We start from the raw sequence: 18718 nt of genomic DNA on the forward strand, positions 1-18718 counted from the left end.
AATCAATCGACCATTTGTTCGTGGCTCATTCTTAGGTTTTTTTAATCAGAAGATAGTTTTCTATGCTCATTTGAATGGCAAGAGTAGAAAGATGTTATAGAGCTGGGAAACTTTACATTTTTAATTAACAAATTTATGAGACCACATTCTATATTTCAAGTAACAGCACATCTTCAATATTTAACAGTAGGTATTTGAATAGTGTTACCTTGCCTGTCTTTTATTACTAAATTCTGAATTTCTATCAAACTTGTCTCAAAGAAAAAGTCACATTATTATTTCAAGGCCTAGAGACCCCAAGTAAAAGTTGTTTCACAATCTTCATAGTAAGAATGCCATTTTTGAAGCAGCCTCATTACCAAACAGAATTCTAAATCACCGAGCCAAAGGGGGTCCTCAGTGCTCGTTATCTGCCGTAGATGTCAGGACTATTTGCCAAACTTTGTGATTCCAGCCGAAAAACCCTGGAAGATTCTTGACCGGAGTTGGGACAACTACCATGTTCCAGGAATGTAATCAAAACCCTGCCCAAGCCTCTCTGATAGGTTATTTATACCCTTTGAAGAATATGGTCAACATTGCTCAGATTGGCTTAGGATTCAGAGATCCCTCCATCCCAAGAATTCTATAGAATTCTGCCTTCCTATCCTGATTTTCTGTGAGTTCACTAGGTCAGCGGTTCACTGTTTAAACAACTCTCTAGGAATTCTGGAAGGAGAGGATTCTGACAAGTGTGTAGCTCCGGTTTTGTTAGGGCTGCTGTGAAATCTAAGCTCTACCTCTGGGTAGTGGACAAGACTCCTGGCTTTCTCTGCCTCTGTGTCTCCGTGAAGGGAGGAGGTGGGCTCAGGGGCACGTGGGGGTGGGAAGTGTGGTATAGAGGAGCAGGTGCCTCTGGGTGACTTTTGGATGGCTTCTCTCCCTCCTAGTGAATGAGAACACCTGACGCCAGGACCATTTCCCTGACCCCCCCCCGCCCCGTACCTGCTGAGGCTGGGGCAGGGAACCCCAACGGTAGAGTGGCTCATCTGCCACGGTGATGATGCAATTCCTTGGCCTAGAAATTTTCTGGTCTGTGAACAGTAGAACCCAAGCCGATGTGTTTGTTTGCTTTTCACTTGCCAAAGTATTAAATTCAAAAAATTAAGACGTATATGGATTAAAACTTAAATTGCTGTGCTCCCAGCCCATTCCTCTACCCAGAGGTAACTATATATCTAGGTTTTTATTTCCTTTCTTTTTCTATGCGTGAAAGAGAGTGAGTGTATATTTCTGTGATTTTTTTTACTTTACAATATGTCTTAGAATTAGGTAGGTCAGCATATGCTCATATGGAAAGATATTTAAGACATTATTAAGTGTGTGGGAGGAAGATGCCCACCAGCATATACACAATGATTCCATTTTTAAAAATGTTTTAAAGTTTGTGCATACGAGGTCTGACAATTACGTTAGTGAACTTACCCCGTGCGCTTACACTGGCAGCACTGTACAAACATCTCAGTAAGGTCTCATAACCTTGGTGTATCAGTGTCTCACAGCTGTATTCGTCTGGATATGTGGCAGTGTCTTGTGCGTGGCGTTCATTATTGTTATTGCATGTTTTGGGGAGCCATCACGAGAATGTCTGAGCGTGAATTAGAGCACCGAACAAACATTCAATTTCTTGTTAAACTTGGCAAGAGTGGAAGTGAAATCAGGGACATGTTAGTCCAAGTGTATGGGGATAATGCCATGAAGAAAACAGCAGTGTACAAATGGATTAAACGTTTTCCTGAGGAGAGAGAACGCACCTCTGATGAAGAGAGGTCAGGGCGGCCAGTAACGAGCTGAACTGACGAAAACATTGCAAAAGTTCATTGAATCGTGGGTCAAAATCATCAGCTGACTGTGAGAAGCACAGCAGACCAAGTAAACATTGATAGAGGAACATTGATAGTTAGGAAAATCTTAACTGAAAACCTTGGTATGAGAAAGGTGTGTGAAAAAATGGTCCTGAAGGAGCTCACGAGTGAACAAAAGCAAAGGAGAGTCGAAGTATGCCAAGACCTTTTGGAGAGGCAAGAGGATGTTTTGGGCCGTGTTATCATTGGTGATGAAACATGGGTGTACCAATATGACCCTGAAACAAAGCGTCAAAGTGCACAATGGAAGTCAGCCAATTCCTCATGACCAAAAATGTTCCGTCAGTCCAAATCAAGAGTCAAAATGATGTCACTAACCTTTTTTGAAAATGGAGGGATTATGAATTTGTACCAAATGGACAAACAGTTAACCAGGTTTACTATTTGGAAGTGCTGAAAAGGCTGCATGAAAAAGTTAGACGACCTGAATTTTTCGCCAACAATTCATGGCTCTTGTATCACGACAATGCACCAGCTCACACAGTACTGTCTGTGAGAGAGTTTTTAGCCAGTAAACAAATAACTGGATTGGAACACCCTCCCTACTCATCTGATCTGGCCCCCAGTGACTTCTTTCTTTACCCAAAGATAAAGGAAATATTGAAAGGAAGACATTTTGGTGACATTCAGGACATCAAGGGTAATACGACGACAGCTCTGATGGCCATTCCAGAAAAAGAGTTCCAAAATTGCTTTGAAGGGTGGACTAGGCACTGGCGTCGGTGCACAGCTTCCCAAGGGGAGTACTTCCAAGGTGACTGTAGTGATATTCAGCAGTGAGGTATGCAGCACTTTTTCTAGGATGAGTTCGCGAACGTAATTGTCAGAACTCATATATACATTGATATAGTCATAAACCCCTTTCAGAACTATTACACGAGATATTAATTAATAATTAATGGTGGACAGTGTGAAGAGAGAAAATTTTCTTTAAAAATGTTTGTACTAATTGAAGTTTTCTTTGTCAAATTTAAGTGCTACTTTTAATTTAAACTTTTTCTGAGTGACAGTGTTTGGAAGTGGGTGGAGAGAAAACATGATGTCTTCAAAATCTTTCCTCGTCACTATATCTAGACCCACCTCTTTCTTTTTATTGTTGCATAATATTCCACAGTAAGGCTGCACCATGATTTATTTAAGCACTAATGGACATTTGGGCTATTTCTAATATTTTTGGAAATACAAATAATGCTATATCAAACATCCTTGAACATTAATCATTGTGCATACATGGAGTATTTCTATAATACAGTATATAATTGGTCTCCTATAGTGGAATTGCTGGGTCAACAGGTATATGTGTTTTTTCATTTTGATAGATTTTTGTCAATTTGTTTTTGATAAAAGGGTTGTACTAGTTTACACTTACATTGTATCTAAGTACATACTCTTTTCCACCTTGCCAACTCTGGATATTATCTGGATACAATTTTTTAAATTTCTGCATTTAAAAATATTTGAGATTCTTATTGGAAGAAGCTTATTTTGTCCCAATGAGCTGAAGAAATATTAACAATACTTAAGCTGCTTTCTTCAACTTTTATGTACATTGCAAATTATGATAAAACCAAAAAGAAAATGCATAAAGGGCAATGTCTGCCTGGATGATTTTGTATTTTCTTTCCTGTCTGATAAGTCTATCCCAATAGTCACATTGACCAGAGCAGGCTCATTAGAGCAGAGTCATCAAAGTGAATAAGATGCGTCATGGCCACATCCCAATATGAGACCAGGCTCTGCCGTCACCGTGGTGAGCAGGCCCTCACAGCGGTGTGGATGATAAGAAGCTCGCCCCCCCCCGCCAAATTTCCACTCTGAATAACTTCAAAATATCGCATGAAATTATTTCTATTACTCTACATATCAGGGCAAAAAAATTACTCAAATTATTTATATTCATTTTAGACTTCTTTTCTCCACCGCTCCCCATTTTTACATTTTAAAGCAGTTTTATTGAGATATAAGTCACACATCATGCTACTCCCCCATTTAAAGTGTACAATTCAATGGTTTTTGTACATGTACCGAGTCATACAACCATCACCACGATAATTTTAGAACATTTTAATTACCCTGAAATGAAAGTCTGGACTCCTTCACTTGTACCCCCCAGCCCTCCCCTTCCCTTTCAAAAACATCTGTCCCAAGATCTTTTTCTGTTCCTCTAATGAGTTTTCTGGCTCTACTCAGATCCTCAGTTTTACAAAATTCCGAGCTATGAGCCAAAGCCAGTGCAGTGTGTGCAGTACTGAGGAACAAGCAAAACACTCCTTGGCGATTTTTCCTCTATCCTAGTCATAAGGGAACATTTGCATCCATGCATGTTCAGATTAGGAAAAAACACATGCTTCCAGAGTGAAGGACGAGAGACTCTGAAATACATGAACAAAGCAACTACGAGCTGTTGAGCACCCACCCTTCACTGACCCTGACATTGGCGTGGCACCCAACAGTTGGCAAAGCACTGCACAGTTGGAAAGGCACTAGTCAGTGTCCACTGCTGTCTCTCTGAGAACATACAGGGCTTTCTGGCTCCTTCATTTAAATTCTTTAGTTCTCAAAGACATTTACATACAAATGAGATGGATTGGCTTCACTTACTGTAGGACTGTGACTATTCAGAAGGCAAAAGGCACGATCTCCCATAAGGTACCTTCCTTCCAGTGACTAACTTTTTGAAGGAGCTCTAGCCAACAATTGCTTTGAAATGGTCACTAAAACTGTGGGATATTAGGTTTGAGGAATGGTGTAAAAGTCACCGTTCACTTGTCACTATGTGAGGGCAGTTAAGAAAGACTGCTGAAGCTTTAATGAAAGACTCTTGCATGCATTAAAAAAATGAGCTCGGGCAATTTGTTCTGTGGATGAGTGTCTGAGCTGATGGGCTTAATTAATGTCACTATTATTTTTCCCCAGTCAAACTCATTGACGTTCTGTGTATACGTTATACAATTCATGTTCTGAAAAAAAAATTGTTTTTGAGGTTAGACCAGATATTTGCAGGTCTTTGAAATAAGGTACCTTAATGGCTCAGCTCACTATCTTTAGTAGGTATCAACCGCCCTTATTTCATATGCTTACCGTCAATCCTACATTGAGACTTTTGAGTTCTTTAGTAAGTGATCCAACTTTAAAAGAGAACAATTGACCCATTCTGGACAATGTTAGGAATAAAGGAAAACATTGCAAATAGTTTTGTTTATTCTTTTCTTGCAACTTTAGAGGAGGGTTATTTAGAGTAGGATCACTTAACAAACCCACTTTTTTTGCAGTTATTTTTGTTCATGTTATACATATTGTCACTGATTTTTAGCTCAGTGTTTAGCTCATTCAATGCTGCCTGATTAAAAAAACCTTTATTTCTCTTCATTTTGTTGTCATGAGATTAAACAAAAAACAAAACTGGTAACCACAGTTATTTGGCAAATTTCGTACAAACTCTTTGCAGGCTTTTGAGCAAATGTCTTTACCTTTCTAGATCTCAGGTTCCTGAGACTCAATGATCTCCAGGTACCTGCTAGTCTCCTAAAATTCTGAATCAAAACCCCAAGCATGGGTTTGAGAATTTGTACATTTAAAAACATATCCCATCAATCTTATTACTGATTGCTTATTATGCAGTTATATTTTTATTTTGCAAACTTGATTTGGACTGAATTTTGTAATGATTGTCATCTTTATTATGCAAATAATAATTTGGAACTACCTAAATTTCATGACGTGCTTCCCATCCTAATACACTAGATGGCACTATAGGCGAGGCAAATCAAATGACCAAAAAAAAAAAAAAAAAAAAAAACAGGGAGAGACTTCGACTACCAACGCTAGTTTTGGCAAATTAGAAAGGCTTCATCCTTCACCAACAGTTGTTGAGTCAACATCTTCAGAAAGATGAATGAAAACTGCCAGTGGTGGAGACCTTAATATTAGGATTTTGTACAGTGGCTTTCAAATTGTTGTGTTGTGATCAATTGAAGACAGCTTAGATTGAGATCCAGGACACCTACTCGTACATACAGGCAAACACACGAAAGTTTCACAAAGCAACAGTAAGCCTTCTGACCTGTTCTGTGTTCTGTGATAATTCATTTGCATTAGACTATGCTGCTTGTAACCCATTATGTTGATTCCATGACCTGTAGTTTGAAAAAGAAAATTATCTATTGAACCTATCGACAGATATCAGTCTCTACTTAGCACTTGGCACTATGCCAGGTACTATGGGAGACAAAGAAATATTTAACAATACGTCTGTTTTCTGGAAAAGAGAATTAGTTACCTTGCGAGACGTTAGAGAGCAACCTTATATGACACAGGGAATTTATGGCCACAAACTAAAAAACAGTGGAAGCAGATCATTTATGTAAAGATTTTTTGGAATAGCTGGATCATATCCAAGCCTTTCCTTTGACGTGAACTTTTGTTGGGGAAATTACATACTGTGGAACGAAAGTAGTCACATAAAATAAATGCACATTCCATTCACATAAAGTTAAAAAATGTGAATGCTAAACAATGTTTTTTTAAGGACGTATACATAGCTGCTAAAACCATAAAAAAGGGAATGATTAACATAAAAGTCAGGATGGCAGTTATCTCTGGTGGGAGGGAGGGTGAAGCATCTGTAAGGAGCCATGAGAGGGGATTCTAAGATACCAAACGTGCTCTGGGGCCAAACTAGAGTGAGTTTTATTATTATCATTATTACTATTAAAAATAAATGGATGTTTCCTGCACTCTTCTGTATGAATTATATATTTCATAATAACAAATAAAAATACAAAGAAGATTACTGTAATTACCTTTTTGATTCTTTATCTTGTCTTGGTAATTTGCTTTCTGGTTTGTTAAACGTCCCTGACTAAAGGTGTCTTTGCAAAGACAGAGATAGAAATGTACCCACTGTCAATTTTTTAGAATAGCCTGTTATACACTTTTAAAGCTCTTCTAATGTTATCTGATCTGTCCTTGAGGATGAATTTGGATTTTTAGAAATAGTCACATCTGCTAATAAAGCCTATTTTGTAAGAAGACTGAAAGAATGTGACCAAAATATTTCATTTTTTTCTTCTGCCTTTATGCATTGTCCCAGTTCTCTACAGTGGCCACATACTATTTTTTGTAAATGTGGCCTGTGGTCATTTATCTACATTGAAGACAATTTAAATAGAGGAGTTTCAGAAATGTTTTGAGCAATGGAATGAAAGCATGACGTGCTGAGTTGACTGTTCTGATAGGTGACTCCATTCAAATATATTAGGTCTGATAAATTTGTTTAAAAATCAATTACTGCTTTAAAAAATAAACATATTTTTTTAGAGCAGTTTTACTTTCACAACAAAATTGAGCAGAAAACACAGAGGATTCCCCTATGCTCCCCGCCCCCATACATGCACAAGCTTCCTGTACCAGATGAACCTACAATGACACGTCATTATCACCCAAAGTCCATAGGTTACATTAGCGTTCACGCTTGGTGGTGTGTATTCTGTAAGTTTTCACAAACGTATAATGATGTCTATCCATCATTATAGTATCATATAGCATAGTATCACCTAAAATCCTCTGTGCTTTGCCTCCCTCCATCTCTCCTAACCCTGGCCACCACTGATCTTTTTACTGGCTTCATAGTTTTGCCTTTTCCAGAATGTCATATAGTTGGAATCAAATAGTATGTAGCCTTTTCAGATTGGTTTCCTTGATTTAGTGATATGCATCTAAGTTTCCTCCACATCTTTTCATAGCTTGAGAGCTCATTTCTTTTTAGCACTGATTACTCGTCCATTGAGTGGATGGACCAGTTTATCCATTCCCCCACTGAAGGAGATCTTGGTTGCTTTTGGCAACTGTGAATAAAGGTGCTATAAACATCGGTGTGCTGGTTTTTCTGTAGACATACAAACTCTTTTGGGTTAGTACCATGGGGTGTGATTGCTGGATCGTGTGATAAGAGGATGTTTAGTTCTGTAAAAAACCTCCAAACTGTCTCCCAACGTGGCTGCACCATTTTGCATCCCCACCAGCAATGAATGCTCCACATCCTCGCCAGCAGTGGGTGTTGTTAGTGTTTTGGATTCTCACCATTCCAATCGACGCACAGTGGTATCTTGTTGTTTTAATTTGCATTTCCCTGATGACAAATATGATGTTGAGCTTCTTTTCAGGTATTTATTTGCCATCTGTATATCCTCTTCTATGAGGTGTCTGTTCATGTCCTTTGCCCATTTTCAATTGGGTTGGTTGTTTTCTTATTGTTGAGTTTTAAGAACTCTCTGGGTAACAGTCGTTTTTCAGATGTTTTTTTTTTCTCCCAGCCTAAGTCATTACTTTTTATGCTTATATATTTTATTAGTTCAAGAATTATTTTAATTTTCCTTTAATCTCCTTTGCTTTTGGACTTCTGAGAACGCTGATTTTACTTATTTTAGACTAAATTTAAAGCGAAACATTTAACTAACAAGAAAAAAATGTGTGTAAAGCTGTGTAATAAATAAAATGGAAGTTCATTTTTTTAAAAAAACAATAACCCTCATTAGGGAGACCACCTCAGGGATGATGTAGATGCCTGATCACTGCACTGTACACCTGAAGCTGAAGCGGAACAATAATGAATGTCAACTACAAGTTTATATATATATGTGTGTGTGAGTGTGTGTGTGTGTGTGTGTGTGTGTGTACTTACAAGAAGCAGAGTACAGCATTAGGAATAGAGACAGTGGAAATGTAATGGCTGTGTGCGATGTCAGAGGGATGGTGGATGGGGGGTGGGGGGTTCACACAGTGTGAGGGATATAAATGATAAACGTCTAAGTATTACTTTGTCTTGTGCACCTGAAACTAATAAAAAAACAAAAACAAACAAACAATAACCACCTTTTGAATGGCAGAAAACAAAACAAATTTTGGTTGAATAAGTGATACTTACTATGCTTCCTTTACAAGCTCTTTAAAACACAAATTACTTTATTTACTGTGTTTTCTAGCAATCTGAATAAAGTCTTATCACTTAAGCAACAACACTTTATTTGAATCATTTTGGATGGATTTCTTTATAAAATAGGTTCGCATTTTACCCACCCACTTAAACAGCAAATATTGAACATAACTGAACCTGTTCATTATGACTTTGAATTATAAGAGAATAGTGCATTCAAAAAACAAGAACAAGATGTTGTGGAAAAGGAATGATCAGGGGGCAGCTGGATGGCTCGATTGGTTAGAGTGCGAGCTCTGAATGTCAGAGTTGCCTGTTTGATGCCCACATGGGCCAGTGTGCTTGCTGCATGCTCCATGGCTGGATTGAGGACAACGAGCTGCCGCTGAGCTTCCAGATGGGCGGCTGGATGGCTTAGTTGGTTGGAGCGTGAGCTTTCAACAACTAGGTTGCCCAGTTTGGTTCCTGCATGTGATGGTGGACTGCGCCCCCTGCAACTAATGGTTGAGGATGGCTACTGGACTTGGAGCTGAGTTGTGCCCTCCACAACTAGACTGAAGGACAACGACTTGACTTGGAGCTGATGGGCCATGGAGAAACACACTGTTTCCCAATATTCCCCAGTAAAATTAAAAAAAAAAAAATCTTAAGAATAAGTCTTAAAAAATAAAAAAGGAATAATCAGAGAATAAGAAGAAACTCTTGAAAATTAAAAATGTTATTGTCTAAATAAATTCTGTAGAATGGTTCTAAGACAAGGCCAAAAAAATTGCCCAGGAAAATAGAAAAAAGAAACAAATGGAACACTATAGGAAAAAAAGAATCTTAAAAATATCAATCTGGAATATCCTCCATTCAATTATTATAAATTCTTAAGAATAAACCAGAGAAAAAAGGGGATTTATTAAGAAATAAATTTATTAAGGGGATTTATTAAGGTAATTTATTAAGAAATAATCCAAGAATGGAAGCATGGGAACGTCCAGCTTGACAATGTCCAGCACAGGGAATGGAAAAAGACTTGCACCAAGGAAGTTGTGTAATTTCAGAACACCAGGGTTAAAAACAAGATCCTAAAAGCTTCCTGGGAAGAAAAGACATATTGCAGGTGAAGGATGAGGACTAAGAATGGCAATGTTATGCCCTTTCAAACTATGAAGTTGAAAGTAGAATAAAGACACTTTCAGGCATGCAAATTCTCAACCACATTTATCTCCAAGTACTTTTACTCAAGAGGATGTGTGTGCTACTAAACCAAACACGTGACCAGGGAAGGAGAAGATTCCATTTTCTAGGGGATGGAATGGAGGGAAGTTTCAAAGGGAAATCCCGGATGAGCGCCCACAGCTGCCTAAGGGTCAGCAATCTGGAGTGGAGTGGGACGGGGAGGGAGGAGCGCAAATGAGATGTTTTCTGATGTAGCTGAGGACGTGGAAAGTGATGTGAGGGGCCTTTAGAGGTGAGTTGGTGTTTGAAAATTAGCAATAGGTACATAGAAAAATGACCAGCTTTTTAAAATGAGGCAATGATTCATCCACAAAAAAAATGTACAGAAAAGTAACCATAGTACATTTTGCCTCAGCAGAGGATGTTATTTACATGGTTATGATAATCTGATCACCAAATATTGATGTGCCTACAAGGAGAGAGGAGGGTGAGAAGTGTCTGAAACAGCTTCACCCTCATCCACCCTAACAGAAAGTGAATAGGTAGTATCTCATGCTCATGTATCGTGAAACAGTGTTGGATTTCGTATCGGAACAAACAGCAAACGTAATTAAGGTTGTTGCCTTTAGGGAGTGAGGGGTGGGGTGGGGTAGTGGAGTAGAAGACTATTGTTTTTCTTTAAAAATTTACAGTATGATATTTTCAGCCTTAAAAAGGACTGTTTTGACACATACTACAACATGGATGAACCCTGGTGACATTATGCTGTCACAAAAGGACAAATACTATGAGTATTTGAGTCTACTTATGTGAGGTAGCTAGACTCATAGGCAAATCCACAAAGACAAAAAGTGGAAGGGCGGTTGCCAGGGGCTGGGGAAATGGGGTTGGGAGTTATTGTTTAATGAATACAGAGTTTCAGTTGGGGAAGACAAAAAAGTCCTGAAGACGGATGTAGTGATGGTTGCATAACAATTTGAATGCACTTAACGCTCCCTAAACTGTACACGTAAAAATGGTTAAAATGGCAAATTTTATGTTATGTATATTTTACTATTATTCAATAAAAAAGCAACATTAAAAAAATTATCGTATTATTTGATTTTTAAATAATTGTAGGCATGTTTTAATTATATTACATTAATTTTTAGAAAGCTTTGGATGCATGCCTGAAGAATTTTTATATGTGTCACGAGTGTGATGTCTGTGCATAGATTTTATGACATACTTTGGGCCACTCAGGGGCCCTTTTTGCTTTTATCTAGTTCTCACCTGTGTTCTCCTTAGGTAAAGATGTTAAGGAAATTATTTTCAAATAAAGATTATTGAAAGTAAGTATTTTATGAATACATTTTAGGGGACTTTGAAATACCAGATAACTAAATGTAACACATTAACACTGTGAATAAATGTACAAATCACCCAGCTTGAATAAGGACATTATTATGCAGGAATTTCCGTTTTATGGCCTCTGCTACTCTATTCTAAATGCTTGGCTGTGTAGTCACCCCTGAGTGGTTTATTGGAACTCATCTTTACATTTGTGCAAGGACTGGGTGGTACTCTGAGTGAACTTAAGATGTAATAGCAGGTGAGCCCCTGTGACATCAGAGCTGATTTCTGGCTCATGAGTTTATTTTTATCATCACTTTCCTTAACCTGGTCCAAATAGGAGTGTATATTTGTTTCTTCATGGTTATAAGCAATAAAAAGCCAATTAGTTTGGCAGTAAGAAGTTAACTAGTAAAGTGTAATCCTAATTTAAATCATGGTTTAAAAACCTTGAGTTTCCAATTGAGAAGGCAGCTCTAAGAAGAAAATAACAGTGGAAAACAACTTTATATATCCTGAGAGATGTCAAACTGCCTTCCAACCTTTTAAATCACGCTTCTTGGTTTTGACAGGTTACCTTTACCTTCAAGGTTGTATTGCTATAAAAGGGGTGTTATATCTCATTGTTGTCTCATATAAATCTTCCTTTTTGTTCACAGTGCGAGATGAGGACAGAAGCACGAAGAAAAAATCTTCTTATTTTGATTTTGCATTATTTAACACAAGAAGGGTATGTTACATGACAAATCTTTACAGAGGTGATTCCTCTCTTTCTCTGACTTCTATTTTTCCAGATATGCCCTTTTGAAAACAACTAATAGACTTTATTTTTTAGAGCAGTTTTATATTTACAGAAAAATTGAGCAGAAAGTACAGAGTGTTCCTATATGCCGGCAATCACCCCGCTCAGCCTAGCCTCCCCTAAAATTAAACATCCTACATTTGTGAAAATTGTTGAACCAATATTGGTATATCGTTATTAGCTAAAGTCCATAGTTTACATCAGGGTTCACTCTTGTGTTGTCCAGTCCTGTGAGTTTTGACAAATGCATGTCACGTGTCCGTTACTGTAGCATCACACACAATAGGTTCACTGCCCTAAAAACCCCTGGTGCTGTACCTGTCCCTGCCCTGCTCCCACCAACCTAGATACATAATTTTACGGACCCATGTAGCTAGATATTTTTCGCATTATGCACGTGAAGCTTTCGTAACAAAGCTACCCAGTTCATGGGATACTTCCTTTTCCCGTTCAGGTTTGAAGATAGCGTAGGCCTTTCAAATGAGGTTCTCAGAGTCCCACCGCTGGCTATATACAGAGATAACGTTCTTCATCCTCAATTTTCCTCCTTTTAAAATAAAGGTATTGCATTTTCCTAGACAACCTACGCTCAAATCTCTTTTCTGTGCAATGCTTATTCTGTAACTGGCAGGTGAGGAAATGTGGTACCTACCTGTTATGGCCTAAAGAGTTTACTGTCTATTAACAAAGCATGCATTTCCCCCTTTCTGCCACGAGATGGCCCCTTGCCTCTCAAATCAATGAAAATTCTACTTAAGAGTTGATGGTTTTCCCTGAGACCTGCTGGGAAAGGGTCTTAGGAGTGGATTAGCAAGATGAAAAGTGAACTATACTATAGGTACTTTTAAGGACATATCAATGTCAGAAAAATAGACCTGCCTGGAACAAAATCTTACGAATTCCGTAAAGGGGATAGATTACTGTGGACTGGAATAAACAATCAGAGAAAGCTTTGTAGGGAAGGCACTGTGAGCCGGTCTTGAAAGATGTATAGAACACGGATAGACAGATGTGATGGCTGAGGATATTCTAGGCAGGGGCACAGAGAGAGAAGGGGCCTGGCATGATCGGGACAATTAGGGAAGCAGACCAGAGTTCGAGTGCGTGAGGGAGAATGGGTGAGACAGGCAGTGGAGGGTCATGGCCGCGGGTCTTACAGCACAGCCGTGCATCTCCTTGGGCCGCAATGCCCACTAACCGGCTCCCCACCGCTCCTGCTGCGTCTCGCTCCGTACTGTTCAGTCCTCTTCCTGAAGTCCTGCCTGTCACTCTGTTGGTTAAGAACGTCTGGAGGCTCGTCCTGCCAACCCTATTAAGTTCAGACCTCATTCAAGTTCAAACAGTGTAATAGGAACACACAGAAGCAGTTTTGTTCCCCTGATCAATTAATTTAGGAAATATGGGACCTGCCATCATCTATTATAAGTTTTTTTAAGTCAAAATTCTATGATCCTGGAAAGAGTTCAGTACAATGCGGTATCAGTGAAAACTACAAGCAACCCATAGTGTATGTTCCCATCTTCCATCTTTCGTCTTGCTTTACAAGTGCACATATGTAAGTATATGTGTATTTAGTGATTAAAAATGTTTGGAAAGAGAAAACGTTAACAGTCATTATCTCTGAGAGGTGTAATTTTCTTATGACTATATTTTCTAGTTTTTTTCTTCAATTAGCTTGTGTTATTTCATGCTAAACAAAAGTTATTAATAACAAATGGATTTAGTTTTTCTCTCTGGAAAATGGGGATTAAAACATAGTGTAGGAGCCTGGTAGCCATCAGTAAGTATAGAAGCTGACTGACTATAGTCAATTGACACTTGCAAGTACTTTAAAATTAGCAAGATCATTGGAAATAATCACAGCAAACTCCTTTAAGAAAGTTCAGTCTTCCAACTGGCCTGAATCTGAGGCAGAGAAGAGAGCATACTAAAAAGAGAAAATTTTCTCCTTCTACCTTTCCAGATTTGAGCCAAACGGAAAGAGTTCCTGCAGCAGGAACTCTTAATCTGAGCTCCTGGGATGAACCCCTGAAATTGTATGCTAATTTGTGCCTATTTACACATACGGACATTTTCTAGGAGAGAGTCCTTGCTTTGAAAAAAGAAGTACAGAACTTAGAATTAAGAGCTGGAAAATCTTTCTACATTCAAAGGATTGGGATGAAAGGCCCTTGTTTTTATTGCTAAAACCACTTAACTCATAGTTTTACAAATGAGCAAGTTAAAAATGACAGTGAAAAATCTATGAAGAAGATGCCACTTACATACAGAAGTAATGTAATATGTGACAGCTGAAAAAAATTACCAAAAATAATACATCCAATTAGATGATGTCTTTTTTTTAAATTTTTTATTGGGGAACAGTGTGTTTTCCCAGGGCCTCTCAGCTTCAAGTCGTTGTTCTTTCAATCTAGTTGTGGAGGGCACAGCTCACTGTCCCATGTGGGAATCGAACCGGCAACCCTCTTGTTAAGAGCTTGCGCTCTCACCAAGTGAGCCATCTGGCCACCCTAGATGACATCTTCTTATACTAAATTTCCTCAATGATGTTGACTAAAATATTGCAATTTCCTTCAGAGCTCATGACATATTCTTTTGAATTGCCTCAATGAGGGTAAATCTTGCCTGTTGGAGCTGAACTTAGGTTTTATCAATTGCCAAATGTTACCTAAAATGAATACTGGTAAATAAAAAAGTAATCATGTTGGGCAAATACCTATTTTTGGCTAACAATGAGACATTTTCTTTGATGACTTATTTGACTTTTAAGCACTTCCAAAAGGCTTTGAACATTGATGACATCATTAGAATGAGGATGTAGCTTCCAGAGGCAATCGCTTTGAAAGATAGTATTTGTCTATATTTAACGTATGTGAGGCTCCATACTCTCTAGGAAGATCGCATATATTTTAGTTTTCAGTGTACTATTTGATATAAGCTTATTCGTTGTATTGAGTCTCTTGGACTTTTCATACCTGTTTGCTTTTATTCCTTTCTCCCAGAGTTAATTTTTTTTTTCTTCTGTGAAATGGCCAGATATATAGATGCAGCCCATGCTTTGGAGCAAGAAACTAAACTGGGGTTACGACGCTTTGAAGTTTGTGACAACGTTGATCTTGAAACTATTTTGATGGAATATGAGAGCTATTATTTTATAAAATTTCAGAAATACCCCAAAATTGTCAAAAAGGCATCAGACACAGGTATATAGCTATTTTCTAAAAATAAAACTTTATCTCATATTTAAGATGAGTGTTTCTTCCTCATTATATTCCCAGAGTGACGATACACCTTACACTGTACTGAAAGAATAGACCAGAAAGATCACATAGCTTCTCTTAGATCCAAGACAGACAATTTAAACATGATTCTCTGGACATGGGCGTCCTTTTAGTCATGTTGGCATTTGTTTGAGGAATATCTGTTTTAGGACAACGAAAGACAAACCCCAGTATCCCAAGTACTTTTTAGAAGACCTACATTACTTTCATTTCTTTAGAGATGGAAAGAGCTGTTAGAAGAGGATAAATGACAGAAGACTCTTTTCTTGTTAGGAAGACCTATTATCTATCTTGAAAATAACATGAAAATGAGTATTGGTGAAGCTAATAGCTCATGTATAGATAATGAAATGCTTTTGAAAGCCATCAATCCAGAAAATGATCAATATAATGCAAAGACCCAGGATAGGTTAGCAGTCAAGGAGGCTGGCTGGAGGAAAGCTCTAAAGCGAGGGCCCTGTGTTTTGTACTAACATTGACTTAGAACTCTGTAAGTGGGGGAAGTAATTATAAACCAAGGGAGATCATTGTCCTGTTTATAAGGCACTTGTTAAGCCACAGGCTTTAACATTTCATGTGGGGACCAGGAAACCAAGAGGAACGTCAATTAAAAATAGCCAGGGCCGAATCTCAGAGCTGAAAGGGGTCCGAGAGAGGAGTGTTTCATCTGAGCTCCCTTCCAATGCAAGGTTCAGAGCTCAGGGTCCTTGGCTGGTTGTTGGATCTGGGTCTTGGCAGAGAAAGCACTGACTCCTACCTGCTGGGCCACCAGGACTATTATTGACGTGATCTGATGTCTAGATTGCTAGCGCCAATCTAGCATGGAATCACATTCTTCTGGGATATTGGATACAATGTCTTTACTTGAAAGTAAACTGGCAGAGTACAACCGGTATAAGTTCCCTGCCAGACTCATACACTCATAGTGTCTCAAAGACCACAGCAAAATGGTGTCAAGTTCATGAAAACCTAATAAAGCTAGCTCATATTGGAGTTGCCACTAGGTACATGGTCTTCCACAGGTTTAATGTCTGAAGCCTTTGGGGTCTTTCTCTACATGGAAATGTTTGGGAAGCCTGGGGTTCTTTCTTTTCGCTGGTAATCTCACTTCTCTCTAGATGAGAGTTTAGAATCTTTGGATTCCAAAAGGCTGTAGCACAAATTTTAAGAACAATGTAAAAGGATAAACATACCTGAACAATCACTTTCTCTTAAAAATTATGTTCTTTCTTTTTCCTCCCATTATCTGTCTTACCACAGCAGAAAATAATTTACCACCAAGAAGTGGAGGGAAGACCAGAAGGTAAAGTGAATGGTAATTCATCTTGATCAACTCAACTCTGGGAGTTTGTGGGACCCTTTCCAGAAGATTCTCCAGTGTGGCTCCATGACTGTCTACTAGCAATACCAAACTGTGGTTATGTAACCTTGGTGGGCCCAGCCATGCGTTCCCCTCTTGTTACAGATGTGTAAAATGCGAGCCAATGTCTGTTAGTGTTTCTGGTTTTACTGCAGATAATGGCACCCACGGATGCTCTATCTTTCTAGGCTATATGGTATGAAAAGTATGGACCTCAGAGATTAAAAGACCCAGGTTCAATTCCAGGCTCTGCTACTTACAAGCTTGGAGCAAATTTCTGACACATAGTGAGTTCCCAGCCCATAATGAGTACCCAAGGAATATTTTCCCTCTTTGAATCATACCTCAGTTTCTCTGTGCACTCCTAGATCCCATGTCCTGACCTGCCTGAAGATAATCAGGTCTTTCTTTTCTCCTTTTATCACACTCATCTTATATTCCTTTCTCTAGCTTCTCAAATCCACATCTCATGTGGGACTTACAGCATCTGACTGGAGCCCGGCTGTCCCTTGGCCATTCTGGGTAGACACAGGCCCGCCACTCTTGCCTCAGTGTCCTCCCACCCCTCTCTCCCCACTCCTGGCCCATACCCCTATTGTCAGAGCCTGTTCAGAAACGGCCAGGAGAACAAGGACACAGCTCCCCAGCATGGCATAGCTTTGGGGAATCAAGGCCTGTATATTCTTACTATTATAATAAAGCCCAAGTCTCAGGGGAAGGTTGAAGTAGGGTTCCAGCAGGAGCCACACAAAACCATTCAGTCATTGAACAAAATTTCCTCAAGTCTTAAAATGCACTTAAAAAAAGGAAAACTTAGATTGTGATCATAAGCAACTCATTAGGCCCTCGGGAGGTGTGAGTTCCACGTGCCCCACTATGTTCCCTGCACTTGTGACTCCAGTCCTTTGTCTGCAGCCTAAGAAGGAAGGGACAGACACCTCACAGGGCTGTTTGGCTCACATTGCTTATAAAACGGCCATAGAGCCCATGCATGCTTCACGATAATACTCACAATAATACTCTGCCTGCGGGCACCTTTGCTTTGCGCTCTTCTTTAGGAACAGTTTTATTGTTTTGACCAAAGTGTTATCCATTTATTTATAGCTTCCATAAAGCTAGTCAGACTCTGGTAATGAATAACTGCTTGTGAATAGAAACAGTGAGGAGCATCGTAAGAGGCCACCTTATAATGCATTTGGATTCTGATGATTTTCTCAGCCACACATTCATGCTTGGAATTGCCTCAGCATTTCTTACCTGGCAGAACATTCTGCGAGCGAATGTTGGTGGAGTGCTTTGCTTCCCTCAGACAGAGCTTGACAGCTTGGAGTTCCTTCAGTTCCTCTCTGAGTAGATGTTTATACCCGACAAGCATAAAGGTTGGGCAGCAAATGGCAGCAGCCAGGAAGCATAACTAGGAAAGTAATGAATGGTGTTTGTTTACAATTTTATACTCCAAGACAGATACTGAAATGAGAGGTTGGGTCATGAGAATGGCTATTAACAGATGAAAGTGCCTTTTCTACTTCTCTGCATCTCACACCACAGAGCAAGCTCCCACTTTAGAGATCTGCAACTGACCCAAAGGAGGAAAGGTTCTTTACTGTGATGGATGACAGAATTAGGATGCCTAAAGATCTGGACAATTTGGGAGATGGGCCCAAAGTAACAAGATGAAACTTAATGAAACAAGGTTTCAGCTCTATCCAAAGGTTCACAACAAACAGCTCCCTGATTACAAAATCAGAGACCTAGAAATGGGAGGAAAATGCAGATGCAGTGAGTCAACACGTGCCATGATTGCTAATGTGGTCGTGGGTCCCATCAATAGAAACAGTGTCCAGAAAGTAGGAGGCATCTCTATTCTGGTCAGAAGACAGTGAAGAAAGAAAAGGTGGCCAGGACACGTCAGACTCTGGGAGCCAGATAATCTGAGCA

The 18718-nt window shown here is 39.1% G+C and overlaps 1 protein-coding gene across 2 annotated transcripts in view; it reads left to right on the top strand.

The window, feature by feature from the left end:
* The window catches only part of KATNAL2 (katanin catalytic subunit A1 like 2), a 66061-nt gene that overhangs the window by 15855 nt on the left and 31488 nt on the right, over positions 1-18718 (top strand). The window contains exons 2-4 of one of the 2 annotated variants that reach the window (XM_033087514.1): positions 11997-12067; positions 15176-15342; positions 16681-16723. In XM_033087514.1, coding sequence (XP_032943405.1) covers positions 11997-12067; positions 15176-15342; positions 16681-16723 — 281 coding nt within the window. Of the gene's footprint in view, positions 1-11996; positions 12068-15175; positions 15343-16680; positions 16736-18718 lie in introns of those variants that run through there. The other variant, XM_033087515.1, reaches the window with a different exon arrangement.

The sequence above is a fragment of the Rhinolophus ferrumequinum genome, chromosome 19 (genome assembly GCF_004115265.2).
Source record: "Rhinolophus ferrumequinum isolate MPI-CBG mRhiFer1 chromosome 19, mRhiFer1_v1.p, whole genome shotgun sequence".
Classification (NCBI taxonomy): Eukaryota; Metazoa; Chordata; class Mammalia; order Chiroptera; family Rhinolophidae; genus Rhinolophus; species Rhinolophus ferrumequinum.